The sequence below is a fragment of the Amblyomma mixtum genome, chromosome 3 (assembly GCF_055824585.1).
Source record: "Amblyomma mixtum isolate Tamu chromosome 3, ASM5582458v1, whole genome shotgun sequence".
In the NCBI taxonomy this organism is placed as follows: domain Eukaryota; kingdom Metazoa; phylum Arthropoda; class Arachnida; order Ixodida; family Ixodidae; genus Amblyomma; species Amblyomma mixtum.
In genome coordinates, this window is record NC_143014.1 from 52,954,239 (window position 1) to 52,974,272 (window position 20,034).

The following is a 20,034-nucleotide window of genomic DNA, read 5'->3' on the forward strand; positions in this document are numbered from 1 at the left end:
GCTATGGCAAATGAGGCGGAGGTTCGGCGGAAGAAATACGGTACTGAGCTTGTATGCCGCCGCACTGAAAGACAGCTTTCCGGGAAAGAGCGCCACGGAGAGTTACCAGATATCAACGTTGAAGCGCCAAGTAAGAGCGCAGCGTTAGATATGAAGAGCGATTCCAGTCAGATTGTCGCTGGAGTCTGGAATGTTGATGACGCCGCCCCAAAACGCCTAATTCAGGACAGAGAGCTGTTGCGCTCCGAGGAAACAGCAGAGGTCACGGGAGCGAGTGATTCTGCAGGTGAGCCGTCGCCTGGCACTCTGAGCAAAGAACCAGCGGCTTTGCTGCGCGACAAAAATGGCAAAAACGATGAGCCTTTGAAAATTGATGGGCCGACTAAGGCGAGGGCCGGCGGCTTAGCACCTGTTGACCACGCGCGAACTTTTGACGGGCAGCGAAATTCATCCGGCGAGGTTTCCGGAAGACGGCCACGCGTGAAGACAGCTGGTCCGAACACCTCTGCAAGGACGCAAAAAGCGCGGGTCAGGCTTCTGCATTTGAGGACCCGGCGTAATTTGTCGCAATTGCCACCGCGGCGCTCAAGGGTTCGCAAGCTTTGCAATATAGCCCAGCAGACTACGCGTGCGCATGCAGGGCGTAAACGACCTGCTCCATCGAGAGATAAGGCATGTGACGCGGGCGGCGTGCTAGAGAGAAGGGTGCACGGTCGCCGCACAAAAGAACGCCACAGAGGACTCGCGAGTCGGAGGGGGACACAGCATGCGGGGAACCAAGAGAAGGGGAAGCGCCGCTCTAGCACAGGCGAAACTAATCAGCCCCGCAAATTTTTGGAAACCTTAACTGGTAGCCCGGCCGTCCGACCGCGACCGCGCAGGGCGCGTCTGAAGAACAGGAAGCGCTGGATTCTTTGAATGAATCACAAGACTCTTTCCAGGCGCATTTCACTAGGCACATTTTGTATTTACTGTTTGCTTTTCCTTGTATTCATTTAATCAACTGTAGAAGAAAAAAAATGAAAGCAAACCAAGTTTTGAGCTTTTGTGCTTGAGTGGAATTTTGCATTTTTGTTACTTTCATTGTAGTCATGTAATCTTGACAAAGCTTGTTTTCAAGTAATCTTTGTATGGCGCAGTTCACTGTAGCGCGAACGATTTCCTTTGTGAACTGCAATCTCACCCGCGTTATTATCTATGTTTTGTTCTTTGACGGCATCACTCGGACGAGATTTGATACGAATTGCCGTGCAGCAGGCACTTGTATATAGTTTTAACTGCGCTGCGAATTGTGAGAGCGCCCGCTGAGGCGCGGATGTACACCGAAGTTAAGGTGTCTATCGAAGTAACTCATGGGCGAATGTGGCGTAGTCCCTCGCGTGGACGCTACGAGATTACTTCGAGTTTTAGCCTTGTCAGGTTTGTTTTGTGGCTTGACACGCAAACTTTACTTGAGCTGACTGTTGCGTGTTAGAGTGCCCGCTGACATAGAAGCACAAACGAGGCCACTTTCGGCCATCATAGCTTAGGTAGCTGGCATGAACTCCCAGAGAGGCTACCTTTTCAGCCGAATTTAGCTTTGCAGTAGGGTTATCTGCAGCATTTGTTACACGCTAGTGTCCGCTGACGCAGAGGCGCGAGCGAAGCCGCTCTTGGACATTGTAGCGTAGCTCGTGTGAGCTCTTAGAGGTACTACTTTGTGTAGCCGTATGAAGTTGTGCAGTATGCCACTTCTGCAAGTTTGTTGTGCAAGTTTCGCACATTTATGTCGTGTCTGCTGCCATGCAGAACGAAAGGAAGACGACATGGGAAATTGTCGTACTTAAGAATAGCAAGTAGCTTGGGGCAAAATTAAAGCCTCTGTCTTCCCTCTTGGTTGATTCCTCCCTGCCCGGGTGACATCGAGAATCGTTTCAATTTGTCCGACCGATTCTAAACCCATTCTAATTTTCCCTCTGTTTCTTGAAGTGTCATGCATTATGACAACACTTTGAAGAGGTCCAACACCTGAACCGTGCATCGGCTACGCACTTCGTGTTCGTTCAGGAAAATTGTTTCATTTAAGATTTTACTTAGAGGGATGGCTAGGCATAAGCAGTTTTGCTTTGGTTTTGGTCTGGCGGGGCGAGTGGGCTACAGACGGCACTTGCTTTTGTTGTGTGCGGCTTGGCGTTTGTGGTTCCGTTTGGCTCGCCTTCCAGAGAAATTCCGAGAGCTGGACATCGACAGCCGATGAAGAGAGGCCTGGAGAAGAGTTGAACGAGAGCCCCTCTTGCACGTCCTGTCAGCCGAGCTGCGTGGGAGCGGCTCATCTTCCGGACGCATTGTCTGGTGGCGGGGGTGCTGTTGGGTTTGGGATGCCCCCCCCCCCCCCTTTTGCCTTGTGGATTAAGGCAGCTCGTGGTTCCCCTGCTGCCTAAGTGGATTAGGCAGCGACCTTCCAGGACCGTGGGACCATGGTCGCAGCGGCGAAGGTCAAAGATCGCCGAAGGCCGAAGATGCGGCGACGATGGCGGCGTTCCGTGGCCGAGTCGACCCTCGGGTCAACGAACAGAGTGGTGGTGTGCTTAGTGAAAGACAGCAGTGTTTGATTACTGAGCCTCTACCCTCTCCCATCAACCGAGCTGCGGCAGAGCACCACGGCCCAGCGCCGCCCCTGCCGTGGGCGGTATCAACAGTGGCCGCAACTGTCCGTCTGATTGGACGTCATTCTTCGAACTATTTCCCCAGACAGGGATCTGGGGAATCTGTGCGCTATTTAACGGGGAGTTGTTTTGAGGACTCCAGTGTGCTCTCCCGCTAGCGAAGCAGTCCTCATCCACTGAGAGTCCCTCTCAGTTGCTCTTCTGTAAATCATGTAAATAGCCTGTATAAAGTTTTCTTTGTTTTACCTTCGTAACCCCGTCTCCCACCTTCCTCGTCCCTTCTCCGACCCGACCACGCTCACCCGATCCCAATACTAGCTCCGCTCCCGCCTTCCGCTTCAGGACGAACCAGCGCGTGCGCTCTGGCGGCGCACAGTACGCAGTAAGCGATAGCGGTACGCGCTACGCTAAATGTCTCTATTAGACATCATTACCATATCACGTGCCGTGTCGCCGTTACCGGAGTACCAGGAGCCCGACTGCGCATGCGCCGCTGTGTACCGTAGAAACGGAGAAAAAAAAGTCAGATGGGCGTTTTTTTTTTTTTTTTTGCCCAGTAAAATGATTAGCTGAGCATAAAAAAATGAAGACAGCATAAAATGAAAAATAAAGCACGCGAACGCGAGAGTCGAACCGCTGATCTTTCAGAGATAGCTGCCTGTAGACAAAGAGTCAGCCCCTCGACTAAAATGTCATTTTTTTTCTTTATTGTAAGGGAAAACTGCCTAAAAAAGAAAAACCCGCACATAATCGCACCTCAAATCACCCAGCTGCATGCGCAATTCGAGCCCGCAATATCCCCGAACTTCATAGCCGCGTCAAGATGCTTCCTACATATATAGTTTAGTTCATTGTTGCAACGGCGAGCTATATGTTTTCACCGCCCTGATGTTGCTTATATTAGCACTTGAAGGGACCTTTTGGCGTGCATTTCGCATACTTGAAGCACCAAACTTCCTTCTAGGTCTTATTTAGAGTACTCTTGTTTACTTACAAAGGCATTTTTCGGCGCTTTCCGCGTAAAAGCACTGCCGTCCGGCCCGGCCAACGCCTACTATCGGCGTGTATTTGCTCAGTGTATATTGCAGCAACAAAGCACGTGATTGTAGCGAGTAGATGGATACTGTACGTTATATGTCATTTTAAGAAGTGAGTTTGCGAGTATTCGCTGATGTACAAATCGTGTGGTCACTCGCTTGTAAAGCCGCCGCGCTGCACTCGGTATCGGCGGCTTTTTCACGCGATATATATTATATTACATGGAGAATTAGTAGCTTATATCCTAGAATAGGTCACTGCTTATCGGAAACGTGAGGATTCGTGGCCAGTGAAGTGAATGAGAGGGCAGAAAGTGCGAATGAAGGCTTGAGCCGTCGGCCATTACGGTATCACAGTGGAAAGTGCATCCCGGTACTGTGGTCGCCTCCGGTAAAAGTCGCGCATGCGTAGTTGTGTGCCCGGTACTCTGGTAACGCTAACGGTAACAGGTACATGGTATGCTTAAGGTCTCTGTTGTTGGGACTAAGGTAGCGTTGTCAGGGCGAAGCAGGATCGAGGAAGTTGACGGCGAGGTCAGGCTGCCACGTGACGGCGTCCTTCGGTGTACGTGTTGGTGGCGTCTGCCTTGTCCGCCCTCATTGCTAGACCTGTAAAGTTTCTCAATATTTCCTAGAGGGAAAGCTGGCACCACCGTCTATGCGAGTTTAAGAAAAGCACTTAATGCCGGGAAGGCGAGGTTTTGTATTTAGCTCGGCTATAGTGTCGGCCCGAAAACGCGGATTGTGCCTCAGAATCTCTAGCTGCGCCGCGATGCTCTCCTCTGTGTGATATAAATAGTGCGTTTTTCCTTTCTTCAAAAAATTGGAGGCTTATCAAGGTTAAGCCCAGTGGATGCGAAGCATGTCCTTAGCGTTTGGAGGCATCTTGACCGCATACACGCCCGGCGCAAAGACGCTGGCGCGGTTGCGGGCACAGACTGACGCGACGGCGGGCGCGCGCCGCTTCATCCCTGGCGTGACGTCACATATCACGTGATGCAGCGATGGTGGCGCCGCCGCCGCGTCGCGCGCGACGGCGCGAACCGAAGCGTGGAGGCCTCCGCCGGGCGACGTCCGACTAGGGACCCTAGTCCGACGGCGCGATATGAGGCCCCATCTGCAGCCGGTGTGACGTCATCACGTGACGTCACATCATGTGATCTCACTTCAAGGTCAATGGTGGCCACCGCCGGGAGGCGACCGACGGCGCGATATGAGGCCCCATCTGCAGCCGGTGTGACGTCATCACGTGACGTCATGTCACGTGACCTACTTGAAGGTCACTTGAAGGTCAATGGTGGCCACCGCCGGGCGTCGCGCGAAGGCCCGAAACCTACGTTAATATGCTTCGCATAATAAATTTAAACAGTGAAAGTTCAGAGGTAGGCCAGCATGGGAACTTTTACAGGATTTCTTGGAGGTTTGCCTTGAGAATATTCGTACTGTTACTGCTGAATCCACGTTTCGTGCTCAACAATAGCCAAGCCAGATACGAAACCTCAACTTCCCGGCATTCCTGCGCCTCTCTAGGGTGGATGAAGTGCAGCGCCGCCATTTTCCCTCTGGGCAGTACTGAGAAACTCTATGACTGGACCGACTAGCCCGACGCAGCTTGTTGCGATACTTGTTGCGATGGGACGCCGGGACTGCCCTGCGATGAAGGGTATACCCCTTGAACATTGATACTGGCTGATCTTGGTACTATACCCAGGTGCAGCAGTATCCGCCAGTTCGCCCGCGAAAGAGGAGTGGTAATGTCTTAAACTGAGCTGTTTTAATGATTCCTTCACCCCATATTACTAGGTCTTTGTGGAGTCGTGGTTATTGGGATCACTAATCCGCATGACCAGTCAAGACAACTACACATTCTGGGGAAGCAGGGCGTTCAGCGCCTCGCAGTGCCGTCCGTTTCCGTCTCGTGCTGCCCGCTGTTTGCTTCAATAAAGGACAGAAGTTTCCAGGACGTATTCGCCACAAAGCGTCGAAATATTCTCCCGGCCTGGGCATGCAACTATTAGTTGAGAGCTGCACTTAATTCGCTAGTGCGTAAGCAAGTGCATGCAAAGTGCACCGCTCGGTTAATGAATCTGCGTCCAGTTTGCGAGGAAGTTTTGCTTCCACATTCAATAAGCACTGGGTTACCTTCCCCAATCTGATCAGGTATTATTGTTAGATTCCGGTTTCTCTTGTAACTAACTACCTGTTATAGCGAGAGGCACACTGCTCCCATGCTTCCAAGAGCAGCAGACCAAACACAAGTTTGGTTGGAGGCACTGGAGGGCCCTGAGGTGTAACTGGTACTTCGCCGAATAAGTAACTGTCAAGCGCTTGGATGATGACAAGTCCTCTTACCGAATTGAACGTCTCAGAACCGGACAGAGGCACCCTTTTTCACCTCTGTAGCGCCTGTTAGACTCCATCGTGCTGCCCCATTCTATTCGTCCACACAACCAAACCATGGCAGCTATTCGCAGTTTCAATCCCAGCGAGAGACGAAACACCGTTACACATTCATTTGGCTGTCGCACTTCAACGTTATTATCTTAATAAGATGCGGTAATCTAGTTTCCAATCATGATACTGGGTCTAGCACGTCTTCCTCTACCCGGTACACTACACAGAGGTGCTCTACTTTTGTCTTTCTTTGACAGAGATATCTTCCATTCGGAACGAATGAGAAAAAAAAACGCGCATAACAACTGATTGCCTGCTGAGTGCTTTCTATACATCGTGCTTGTTCCTATTCTCGGTCAGAGACGGATTTCTTCCTTCTCTCAATGTGTGCGCGCCCATTTCAGAAAGACATTCATCAAGCAAGACTGAGGGCTAAAACGTGAACCCATTCCGTGAACACTGCCTCGTTGCGATCCCCCAAACAAATGGTCCCCGGGAAAATGACCCATGCCGTGCGTGCAGACGTCTATACAGCTCGGCACACGATGTACGAGAACATCTTGGTGAGCCGGCACTGCGGGCCCTACTCAAACGTACTTCGACTACGATGTAAAATTTGAAACATAGCCGCATTGCCGTTTCATCGCGCTGTATGTTCTGTGCGTTTTGCCCAAGCGCGATCGTGCAGCTCACGCTCGACTTTTAATGGCGTGGCGCTGGCGGGAATCATTATAAGAAGGGTGACGTTGAGCCGGCCTCGGTTCAGAAAACCAACGACCGCGCCAGGGTATTCGTCGCTAGGAACCGGCAGAAGTAGTCAGTTTTTACTTGCTTTGAGAAAACTGTTGGCGTATACTGCTCTATGTCAAGAGTGAATGCATGCACGTAGCAAGTTATAGCACCAGCAATGTTCGCCTCTTTTTCTATGACGGGGAAATGGACGGGCCATTTTTCCTGTGCCCGCAGTGTACTTATACTTTCAGAGCTACGACGTCATGAACACTACTCTTTCCGCTCGCTTCCGTTCACAAGCTTAGCATCAACTTTCACTTACCCCCGTATTCACAAATGTTCCTTTCCTTAAAGCGTTAAGTAGGCCTTCGGCAAGGACGGCCTAAGTTGAAACGTAAGATAAGGCTGAAGTCAGCCTCAAAAACCAACCTTACGCGATTTTAAGGGCGCCTTACGAAAAGGGGCTCCTATCCGAAAATATTGATGATATGGGAGCGAGGCTACTCGCGTTTTTATGTTGAAATCATCTGGAGATACACGTATAATTTATTCCTACGACAAAAAGTGAATAAAAATTTCTCCTAGCACGCTTGCAAGTAAGCATCAGAGATTTTAGGCAAACAATTTTCTAATTTTGACATTTTTTCTTCTTTCGCAGGCCACCCTGTAGTGTAGCCGTCACAATAATGTGCTTGTTGATTTCACGTCGCCCGCCTCTTTTGCGAGTGTTTGCTTCTCGACGTCGGTTCGACAATCATGTTCGACAATCGAGTTACAATCCGGGAAACTGTCGGCTGGGACACGTTTACCAGGTCTCCGGACGCTGACCAATTCCGAAGCGCCCTCAGCTGCGGCATCGATGAAAAACAGTTAGGCTTAGCGACGACTACGGCAGCCAGGGAGAAACGTTTGCCGGGGGGGCAGCGCAGTTCGTCGCTCGGCAGTTCGTCGCTCGGCGTGTCCGCGGGCGGCGTCGTTGCCGAAAGCTCGACTGTCTCGCTGATTGGTTCAGCGGCTTGCGTCTCGCAGTCGCAAGGCTGGAAAATCGAGCAGCGAGCAACTTGCCTGCGCGTCGTCCGCCACTTCTTTCGTGAACGGTAGGGACAGACTCACTGGCTCTCCGAAGACCGCGGCCGCATACTCGCGTGTTCACGGAGAGTGGACCATCCTGTACATACGCTTTGGTTTTGGTTTTACATTACGGCCTTCGTACTACCTCCTTTTTGTTTCGCCGAGACGGCGTCTGTCAACGCGGAGATCGCGCCTCGCGCAACTCCTGTCGCACTCGAACACGAAGCTAGCAGGGCGTCCGCTCCGGCGGCGCGCCTAGTTTCCGCGGCTCGCCGCTGCGGCGCTGGCATCGCGCTCCCGAGGGAGCACTGGCATTCCAATCGCAAAATGGGAGGTGGCAAATCTACGCGCTCCGACGCGCTCCGTATGCGATCCCACGGAGCGGTCTCGATCTGCCATTGGAATTCAGCATCACTGAAGTCGTCATCGTAGCACGCCGCCATGTTGAATTGTGGTAAGGAGCAGTTTAAGGTGCCTGGGTTGGCACCTTAAATGGCTCCCTTTACCTGAATTTTAAGTTGGGCTAAAGGGGGCCGTTAAGGGTAAGGTCTGTTTCTGAAACGCGTTAAGGAGCAGAAAAGTGAAGGGGCGCTAAAGATAAGGGCAAGTGTGGTTTGTGAATACGGGGGTGGCTCTTCCGCGCGCCTTCTGTAGTCATGACACGCGCCTCTTTTCGGATGTCGATACATTTATTGGCCAGTATAAATACTAGTCTCTTGCGCACAAGCAGTCTGTCGAAGAAATACATGCGGATAGGCTTTGGGCCAAAATGGGGTATAAATATTAGGTAATTATCGCATAACCGCTACGTAGTGGCAATGAATCATCTCGTATTCGCTGCGATTGTCTTTCTTCAGTGTATTGACCTCGTTCGCGGCGTTTATTTTTTATTTAATTGAGGGGAATTTTCAGTCCCGATGACAGGCAGCTGGAACATGTACGCGACATGAAACTACGAGGCCAGGCTGTTGTCCCGCAAATCAAAGTAGGCAAGGTGGGATAACATTCAAAAAATCTCAGATGTCATTATAATCTACGCCGCACTTAAAATCGCACCTTGGCGTTGCCCTTATCTTCAGAATTAATGAAGCCGAGCTGAAATTTGCCTTCGCTTGTCAGTGTAGTTACTGCTGCATATGACCCGAAACCAAACTGGCTCCTGAGTGCTGATGACACAGCTGTTCAACGCTGTACTACTTGTGAAGCGTGTTATCTTTGTACAAAAAGCCGCAGGATACTGAAGAATGCGTGCCATATATACCATATGTCATTGCAGGCACATAGGAGCTGTCTAAAATTCTGTGCGTGACATGAGCTTCATTATTGGCCAAAGTTTGTAGTTCTAATTAAATTCACTCTGTACTAGGTTAATTTATGTTTAATTTAGATATTTCAGATAAATTGGTTTGATTCAAATTCTAGCTAGTTCTATCTAAACCACTAATCGCCCAAAGTGGGCTACAGCACTGCAAAAAGTGATATCATAACTGCTGTTACTTAGCTGTTAACCTCACTTAAACTTGTTCAAAACGACCCTTCTCGCTTCATACTTTTTAACTTTTTAACACCGATAACTAATTCTAATCTTCCATCATTCGTGTCTCTCGCCGAATGGTTCCTCACCTAACCTTATTTTGTACGTTGTATCATTCCGCACTACACAATTAGTTCGCCCTAAGACCACATTATATATCGCATCGCGTCATTCATAGTCACAAAGTTTGCATCCCATCATTTAAAATATTTTTTGGGAATTTTTCGCGTCGTACATCTGAAAAAAAGAACGATCTTCCCCACTAAACTGAAAAAAAGGGGATTTTTAACTGCATGCGTTGTGCAACTCTATTTTTAGGAAGTTGAGGTTACAAAATGAGGTTACAGATCACCGGCGTGATAACTGTTGAAAGGAACTAAATGGATTTATAAATTACCGCACCCTGAAATGGCAGTCGATGTGGCAGAACTCCGCCTTCTCGCCGCGTCCAGATAAAAAAAAATCGCAACAAGCGCCACGGACGGCAACATATTCGAGCACGCCTCCCCGCTGCGGTTTCACAGTGGTTACGGCATACAGCTGCTGAGCTCGATCTCGCGACTTAGATCCCCGCCACGTCGACTACATTTATATATATGGAGCCCGAATTGAAACAATGTCTTTGTACGGAAATTTTCGGAGACGCTGAAAAACTCCGTAAGGTCGGCCTCTGTCTTTCCCGGATGCAATATCGTCCACCGACAGGCCGCTCCCCCCTAGTGGGAAGACTGACGTCATTTCGGATTCCGGGGATTAGTGGCGGCACAGACGTATTTATGCCGACCCTCTGCCCTTCATGGGTGCGCGCTTCTCCGCTGTCTCCTGTTTTTCCGCTGGGGTTCTTCTAGGTCTTTCTGTGCGCGTGTGCAGGTAGGCAACAACCTGACCTAGTTTCCAAAGCCGTTGTTTCCGGACTCGAAAATTAGCCGCTCGCTCCACTGCCGTCTCGTCTTGTTTAAAATGACCCGTAGCCGCACCACGCACGTCGGGTTCTCCAGAGGTTTTAAATCCGCATCTTTTCACGTTTCATCCTTCGCCGACGTCTTTTGTCTTTTTTTAGTTCGCCTCGTTCTCATGCTTGTGGTTTACTTCTCAGATGAGGCGCCCTTGGTGCTTCTCGATCTACGGCTTATGATTATACAGCGTCGAAAAAGTTTCACCGGTTCTTTTCAGCTTTCTAAATATTGCGAAGGCAGATCCAAAAACGCAACAAGAATTACATATTTTTCTATGGAGTTGGAAGAAGTGTTAGTACGTCGTTTTTTTCCCGCTAGATGCACTTGCATACTGCCCCCTGCATAAACTGACAGCGGCGTGGTTGGAGAGTGGTTTAGAACAGTGCTTTTTGTTGTTGTTTTCTGGTGTGAAAGAAGAACGTGTGTACATCAAGTAAACGCAGATAGCGGGGCTAGTTGGTGGTTTGTGGAAATTTTCGCTTTCTTTTGAGGAAAGCAGCAACCAGAAGCTGCCACATTGCTTCGAAGGCCTTCAAGAAAGACCTTCTGAGGCAGATGGTTTACGAATGGTTTTCTCGGTTTAAACGCTCCATATGTCGCTTGAAGACGAACCGCTCTCTTCATCAAGAGACCTTCATCAAGAGCCGGCAAATACATCCAAAGATTTCGTTATGCGATTATTTTTTACTATTGTCGATAATGTTTGATCGGTTTGCCTCGACCGTTTGGTTCGAAGAAAAAAGTCGCGAAGGTAACAAGCCACCCTCGTTGTGTGTGTTTCTCGTGTCCCGTCTAAGTTCTGAGCTGTTAACAAGCCCAAGCTCCACGCAGTGGAGGAAGTATTGCCGAAAAGTAACGCTACCAGACCAACGAGTAAGGGAAATTACTCCAGCTTTGTGGCGGTAATGCCATCACTGTCGCGCCATGTTGGGACGTGTGCCAGTGAGCTTGTTTAGTAACGTAACACAATGAGTAAAGTACGCCAACAAAAGGCGAGCACTACATTTGAGGTCCATTCTATTGAACTTAAAACTTCTTTTTTTTTCTTCATTTAAATCGCTTCATTTAAATGGTCCACTCTATGCAACGATGGCATGTTCCTATGCAATGCCAGGGGTGCCGCAAAACGATGGTTATGGTTAATTTTGGCTGTCGTAATGCTATAGGAAAATTCCATGGCCGGATCTTCGCCCCTAGGGCTCGCTGCGTAATCATATTCATCATCACCATCATTGTATTTGAACAGATCTACAAATACATGCAAGCAAGGCGAGCAATACATGCAACCAGTAATATCCGCCGCTTGCTGCAGGTAAGCATTCGGTGCCACTTCGCACCTTCTCTTCGGCAGGACCGAGTACTCATCGAAGAGGACGAGGAAACACGATACGGTACGCAGTCCACAACAGGTGTCGCCAAATACGGTCGCCATATACGGTATCAACATATACGGTCTGTGTGCATGTCGGTCTCGTATCGAATGCAAAACTTTATTCCAGTGCCCTGTGATCGTTTTATAAGGTTTTCATAGCACTTTACTGGAGTATGTACATAATAGCGCGCACGACAAGCGCCGAATACCTCCGCTAGACGTAATAGTGGCGCTAGTGAGGCATAGTAGGGCTCAGCTGTTCTTGTTTCTTTATGTGCGAATAATATTCATATTCTGGAATGTTTCGTCGTTGTGCTCGATCATTTCCTACTGTCTACGTACGTGCGTCCCTTCTTAATGAGCTTTCTATACCAAGTCCGTGCCGCTGAGCACTGCCAGTTGTTTTGCAGCACCGGTATTAGCAGTGCTTCTCAACCGATAGAGTCCCGTCAGGTGTACCCCTTGTTGTAATAGCGCTTAATTTTTGTTGCGCTCTATTTTGCGCACTAAGCCGACGTGCAAGACCCTGTACAGCACTTCTCTCCTTGGAAAGACGGGCTTCAAACTACGCGTAGTGCTTTTTTGTTTTCTTTTTCCCGAAGGTCTGCTATTTGTTGTTTCCCTCCTAACGACCTTACAAGGAGGATTTAAAGTGAGGCCTTTGTGCACACTTACCCGCCGGGAAAAGCTGAGCATACCTGAGGCACAGGCCTCACGTATGCATGGCTGCAGCTCCATGGAAATAAAAAAAACATGTTCGTGCTTACGGTACTTCTCTGTTCCCACTTCAAGAAAGGTTAAGCCGAAACACCTCGCTAATTTGGTGCCAGACATCGGCTTATGCAAAGCGTAGGCGCAAAAAAAAAGTTAGGATTAGAAGAAAGCCAAGCCTCTTCTTGAATCAAGGCGGAAAGCTGGGCTAGTTGGTGTGTCATCGTTAATTAAAAGACTAGCGCATAAAACTAGGACAAAGACATAGAAGGAGAGAGGAGGAGCGCTAAACATCAACTGAAGATTTACTACGACAAACAGGTACTTAAAAACACTTCGGTGGCACATGCACATGGAACATGCGAATAATAAAGGCAGCGAGTACAGGTAATACGCGTCGTATTAAAAAGACGACGTAGAAAATACTGGGCTGGTGCCCGATTGCGAAAGTATGTAAAAATCGGGGCTGTAATGGAAGCACACATTGGCTGCGTTTGCCTGAATTCGGCAACAGCGCATCGCATTCAGGAAAACCGGGATAAGACGCTAGGAAGGCGCATTACACGCACAGGAAAAGAGCCGGATGGTGCTGCGGCTGGCGCGCGCGATCTGCGCCTTTCACCCTCGACGCGAGCGGCAACGCGTGGCCGAACCTTGGATAGGTAAGGCTGGGGCTCCATGCGACAGCTGACTCGAGACGCCGCCTGGCTCGCGCGATACGCTACATGTTAACGGTGACTTATACCGCATTAGTGAGGGTGCGGCGGAAAATGTGATGCGCTGCCTCCGCATTTATGTAAAGCAGCTCTTGGAAGCGTGTGCTGTAGAAAATAGTTTAGGACTTACCTGCTGCATACTCTTCTGCCCGAATCCCATTCCAGGGATGGCCTCGGCTTTCGATTTTCAGCCGCAATCCACTGGGCTCACTGCCGACCTCAGCAGCGAAAGGGTCCGTTTGCTCAGATGCCGTCGTTGGCAAGGTTGACGACAGTATAGCGCGTATAGCTGCGATGTTGGTCACAGAAGGACAAAGGCCTTTTCCATGTCTCTCCAAATAACCCTGTCATGTTTCAGCTTCGGCCACCTTACCCCCGCAAACTTCTTTACCTCATCCACCCACCTTACTTTCTACCGCTCCTACTGCGCTTGCCTTCTCTTGGAATTCATTCCGTTACCCCAAGGGAGCAAAACGGTGGGTCTAAAAATCAACGTGCACAAAACCAAAGTAATGTACAACAGTATCGCAGGGGAACAGCAGTTCACAATTGCTAGCGAGGTTCTGTAAGGGGTAAAGGAATATGTCTACTTAGGACAGGTAGTGGCCGCTGATCCGGATCGCACGAGGGAAATAACTAGAAGAATAAGAATGGGGTGGAGCGCATATGGCAGGTTCTCTCAGATCATGAATGGCAGTTTACCAATATCCCCTCAAGATAAAAGTATGCAACAGCTGTATCTAACCGGTACTTACCTTCGGGGCAGAAACGTGGAGGCTAACAAAAAGGGTTCAGCTTAAGTTAAGGACAGCGCAGAGAGCTATGTAAAAGAAAATGATGGGCGTAACATTGAGAGATAGGAAAAGAGCAGGACGGGTCAGGGAATAAACACGGGTTAATGACATCCGAGTTAAAATCAAGAGGAAAAAACAGGCTTGGGCAGGGCACGTAATGAGGAGGGAAGATCACCAACGGTCCTTAAGGGTAACGGAGTGGATTCCAAGAGAAGGCAGGCGTAGCAGGGGGCGGATATATATATATATATATATGATAGAAGCCAACAGCTGTGACTGACCCCCGACAGGCGGGAACGTCACAAGTGGCCACCACTTGTGACGGGGACGTCACAAGTGGTGGCCACTTGTGACGTTCCCGCCTGTCGGGGATAAGTCACACAGCCACAGAAACCAAGGGGCACAGGGGATTTTTTTTATTTATTTATTTTGTGGTGTTGATCAACTTAAAACATTAATGAATATGTTATCGCTTAAAGGCAATTGATTAGAAAAGCAGAAGAAAAAACAACCGCATGCCGCCGGTGGGATCCGAACCCACGACCTCCGAATTACGCGTCCGGTGCTCTACCTCTGAGCTACGGCGACGGCTGTCAAATCTTCTGCTTTCGGGGCTATTTATGTTTACAAATAACCTAACCTTGAGAGTGTTCATCAGCGCCTCCCTCGTTCGTAAGCGGCGGACGTAGAACGTCCTGAGTTACCGCTGGTGTGACGTAGAACGCCATCGAACGGCGAGGGTGGAAGCTGTGTGAGAACCCTCTTATGCTTCCTATGGCGTCAAGGCTGCCAGAACCGAGGCCCTCGCTAAGCAATTAAGCAAACAAGGGAAGGGGAATGAGGGGCTCTTTATAAATATGAGAGAAGCCAACAGCCACAGAAACCAAGGGGCACAGGGGATTTTTTTAATTTATTTATTTATTTCTGGTGTTGATCAATTTAAAATATTATTGAATATGCTATCGCTTAAAGGTAATTGATTAGAAAAGCAGAAGAAAAACCAACCACATGCCGCCGGTGGGATCCGAACCCACGACCTCCGAATTACGCGTCCGGTGCTCTACCTCTGAGCTACGGCGACGGCTGTCAAATCTTCTGCTTTCGGGGGTATTTATGTTTACAAATAACCTAACCTTGAGAGTGTTCATCAGCGCCACCCACGTCCGTAAGCGGTGGACGTAGAACGTCCTGAGTTACCGCTGGTGTGATGTAGAACGCCATCGAACGGCGAGGGTGGAAGCTGTGTGAGAACCCTCTTATGCTTCCTATGGCGTCAAGGCTGCGAGAACCGAGGCCCTCGCTAAGCAATTAAGCAAACAAGGGAAGGGGAATGAGGGGCTGGTTATAAATATGAGAGAAGCCAACAGCCACAGAAACCAAGGGGCACAGGGGATTTTTTTTTAATTTATTTATTTATTTCTGGTGTTGATCAATTTAGAATATTATTGAATATGCTATCGCTTAAAGGTAATTGATTAGAAAAGCAGAAGAAAAAACAACCACATGCCGCCGGTGGGATCCGAACCCACGACCTCCGAATTACGCGTCCGGTGCTCTACCTCTGAGCTACGGCGACGGCTGTCAAATCTTCTGTTTTCGGGGGTATTTATGTTTACAAATAACCTAACCTAACCTAACAAATAATCTATATATACATATATATATATATATATATATATATATATATATATATATATATATATATATATATATATATATATATATATATATATATATATATATATATGAGAGCGCCAACTGATTGAGCCCGGACTTGTCCTTGCCTGCTCTACCCGACCTTCGCTACCGATATTCCACAAATTAACAAATTAAGCCCGTTTGAAAATATATATTGAACAGTGTAGAGAAATGAGCTGCTCGTTTTGTCATAAATATGAAGGAAGCAATGTGCGTGCGTGCGCCTTTTTGTGCTGGCCAATCAGCTTGAAGTGTATACCTAAGCGCAACTTTTTACACACCATGCCGCGGCCCTTTAGCCTTCTTCTCTCCGCCCTATATCCTAGCTTTTTACTTGTTCGCCATGCCCTTGGCATATGTCTCGGCTGCTGGCTAGCTCTCCAATTTACTCTGCCCTTCAGAAACACTGCGCTGCAGCGCTGCTAATGATGTAAATAACTGCGCATACTTAGTTATTGCTATTTGCGTTTCTATAGTTGCTGTGTACAGATCTCTCGTGTTTTGCATACAGCACGGTCTCCTCCTTCGAGAGCCGTGTAGCATCCAGTTTCTGCTGGATGATTCAAGTGCGCACACTACGTATTCACTCCTCCGTTTGGGCGCGATGCCTCATGCACCTCACGCACTCAATAAGGGAGTGGAAAGCAAAAATGACCGCGTACCGTGCCACGGTGTTGGTTTTTCGCGCTACACTAAGGTGTTCCAGCTAACGAGCACGAAATTCCGTGAACGTTCTCCTGTGTGTCATCGCTGGTCGGTCGTTACAGCTATGACCCGTCGGGCGTAGCCGCGACGATCAGCCGCTAACAAGGCAGTGCACGCGAGGTCGACCGTTCACAGTCCTGTTGGCGGGTTGTGCCAGTGCCTCCTCTTGGAGGCAGTGCCTCCTCCCGAGGAAATGGCTATGCTTGAAGGGAAGCTTGAGCGAAGTGTGAGCTCGTTCTGTGTTTCTAAAGTAAACGCAGGGGATCGTGAGCAGACAATGGTTGAGAAATACTTAGAGACGTGTGTACATTTGTATGTACTTCGGTGATTGAAATGCTGGAGCGTTTGGGCGCATTTCTTTTGCACGACTTCTATTTCTTCGTTCGCTTTTACTTTTCTTATCGGATTTGCTTCCGTGCACCCTTGACTCTAGCGGTTGGCGTTAATCTTTCATCAAACCCGGCGCGCTGACCGAGTGGCTGGCGTTCGACTACTGATCTCAAGGTCGTGGGGTCGAATCCCAGCTGCGGCGACCGCATTTCAGTGGAGGCGAAGTGTAGAAACACCCGGTAGGTATATATATATATATATATATATATATATATATATATATATATATATATATATATATATATATATATATATATGATTGGTTGGTTTATTGGGGTTTAACGTCCCAAAGCGTCTAAGGCTATGAGAGACGCCGTAGTGGAGGGCTCCGGAAATTTCGACCACCTGGGGTTCTTTAACGTGCACTGACATCGCACAGTACACGGACCTCGAATTTCTCCTCCAAAGAAATTCAGCCGCCGCGGCAGGGATCGAACCCGCGTCTTTCGGGCCAGCAGCCGAGCACCATAGCCACTGAGCTACCGCGGCGGCTATATATATATATATATATATATATATATATAGACACACACATACATACGTGCGTGATGCAAGCGCATATTAAAGAACCTAAGGTGGGCTATACATTAAGACGAAGCCCTACACTACGCCGTCTGTTGTTCCGGAACGTTAACATTACAATTTACTATTTAATCTTTCATAAACGTTGAAACAGGTTCTATATAATTTTATGCTTAGTGCGAAAACTTGTGACAGTAACGACTGGCTCATCAAGGGTGTTAATCCGGCACATTAGCCACTTTTCCAGAATTTTGTATTAATTAATCCTGGCGAAATTATATCAGCTCAACACAACAGGAGTAACGTCTTTCTTTCGCAGAAAATGGGCGTTACATATTTGCGCGCAGCTAACACATATGCACTTGGCGAACCACTGACCATGAATGCCGACTTGCGGCTTGCAAAGTAACTCGTGCAGTCGCATCGTAAGCACGTGAAAATTGGCCATAAAAGGTGCGTACGCGTAGAATCGGCCGAAGCACGAAGTTCTTTTCCTTTTCCTGTTTGCAAGGAAGTCTGGCAACTCCGATCGCAGAACGCAACTTTTAGAAATAAATCCTACCGCGTCGCAATTTTGATCGCCTTTGGTTTTCTTGGCGACCTAATGCCGCCAAAGTCACCTCTCTGACAACCGCGGCCGGTGCAACGCAGGATGTTGCATAAACTCGATTTTTACGGCCACATGAGGCGATTTGCCACTACAGGCCGCGTGCCGCGAAAAGGCACCTAGCTGGTTAACAATGCGTGGGCGATCGCGTGGTAAATGGCGCCTATTAGTGCGAGCATCCGGGGCAGGTGACTGGGAAAGACGAAGAGCGTCATTGCCAGAGATCCAGAGACGATGCAGGCGAACGTTCACTGCCCTGGTAGTCCCCGGGCCGGCACAATCCTGCTGACGGTTCGGGAGGTTGACCCAGCCACCTGGAACGCAAGGCAGGAGCGTCCTGAGGGGCTGCAGGCAGCTCTCAAGCGAGAACGGGACGGAAACGCCCCTTTGGAAGGCGCCCCAGAGGCGAAGGTAAGCCTACTCGCCTGTGTGCGGCCATCTTGCGGTTTAGGCGCAGGGATAGCTAGCTGTTGGTGGGAGGAAAGAATACTTACCTCTGGGGTTCCGCTTCTCTCTTGGATTCTCGCCGGAGCCGCGTTGCAAAAATTTTCGGCTCATCAAGGTCGATGCATTCCGTTTCAGCGCAAGAACAGGCCTGGACCAGGCGCTCCTTTTGAGCGCGACCCCGGCGCCTTGCCACGTGAGCGGGGAGGTGAGGGCAGAGGCCGACTCTTATCCGTCGTTGCGCCTGAATCTGCCGTCGCATTGTTGGCGTTTCATACTGCTGACGCTATAGGCTATAGTGATACCGACTGTTGTGCAACCGCAGAAACGAATCATTTGTCGGGTCGCGAGGCGAGGTTTCTTCGCACGCCTGTTGTATCATTGCAGCCGACCGGCCGCCACACCCGCCAGCAGCCGCTGGCTCTTCCGACGAACCGGGATCCGCGATCAAGAATACAGCACAGAACGAAAATCCCTTGGAACACAAACATGCTCAGGAGATCGTCCCCGACGCCTCAAACGCCGACCGCAGCGACGCAGACGGTCCCGATTACTCCGTGGACCGCGCCGCCATGGCGCTACTGGACCTCCGCTACGGCGGGCTCGCCCGCCGCGTGAGCCTACCCACTGGAAACGGTAGCCATAGCGAAGCTATCGCTGAACCGGAGAGCGCGAACGAGAGTCGTTGCATCGCCCCCATTCTTCCAAAGGCGGACAGCGAGCCGCGCGGCATCTCGCCTGAGGCGCTGCGCTACGCGCTTGTCTCGTCGGGCGCAGGCATCGCGCGTGTGAGCAGTCCGACTACGCTGAAGGGCGTGCTGAAACGCCGCTGGAAGCGTTGTTGCCGCGCCGAGGGTGGCCGCTGCGAGGTGTGCAAGGAGAGTCGCGGAGCCGGTTCGTCGAGAGCTGCCGAGGCAGAAGATGAAGACAACACTAACGGAAGCTCCTCGGCAGTCGTTCCGAAGCTTAAGATTCCTGCCGTAGTGCTTCTGTCCAAGAAAAAATTTCACAAGACCTCCAAGAAAGCGGCCTCCAGCCCAACACGCGAAGCAAAGATGGAGCGCCTGGAAGGCATTGTTGAGAAGCTGTGGATGAAGAAGGAGGCACCCATGGGGTAGCAACTTAAGAGTGCTCTGCCCTCACCCCCCCCCCCCCCCCCCCTTTTTTTTTGCGGCGTTCTTGCGAAGCTGTGGATGAAGGCGGCACCCATGGGGTAGCAACTAAAGAGTCCTCTGCCCTCAACCCTTTCTTTTTTTTTTTCGGCATTGTTGCGAAGCTGTGATTGAAGAAGGCGGCACCCATGGGGTATCAACTGAAGAATCCTCCGTTCGCACCCCTCATTTTTTTTTTTTTTGGCATTGTTCCGAAGCTGTGGATGAAAAAGGCGGCACCCATGGGTAGCAACTGGTGAATCCTCTGCCCTCACCTTTTCCCCCTTTTTTTGGCATTGTTACGAAGCTGTGGATGAAAAAGGCAGCACCCATGGGGCAGCAACTGAACAATCCTCTGCTCTCAACCCTCCCCCCCCCCCCTTTTTTTTTTGTTTTTCTCACGTGGACACTTAACTTTTGTCTCTTTTTGTTGTGTGTTTGTTGTTGTACTTCTTTGTGTTAATAAAGGTAATCAAGGTTGACAAACGAGACCCTGTACTTTTCACTGGGCAAGTTGCCTGGTGCTGCAGCTAGAATAGACGTCCGGATAGCGGT

General features: G+C 49.6%; 2 protein-coding genes across 7 annotated transcripts in view; both read left to right on the forward strand.

Annotated features, from left to right (window-relative positions):
- Positions 1 to 20,034, forward strand: part of LOC149350215 (oxysterol-binding protein-related protein 6-like) — a 158,604-nt gene that overhangs the window by 51,779 nt on the left and 86,791 nt on the right. The window lies entirely within an intron of this gene.
- On the forward strand, positions 17,359 to 19,961 carry LOC149350216 (uncharacterized). The gene is made up of 3 exons (XM_089579187.1): positions 17,359 to 18,295; positions 18,467 to 18,536; positions 18,716 to 19,961. The coding sequence occupies exons 1-3, from the start codon at positions 18,119 to 18,121 to the stop codon at positions 19,444 to 19,446; spliced, it is 978 nt and encodes a 325-aa protein (XP_089435313.1). The 5' UTR covers positions 17,359 to 18,118; the 3' UTR covers positions 19,447 to 19,961.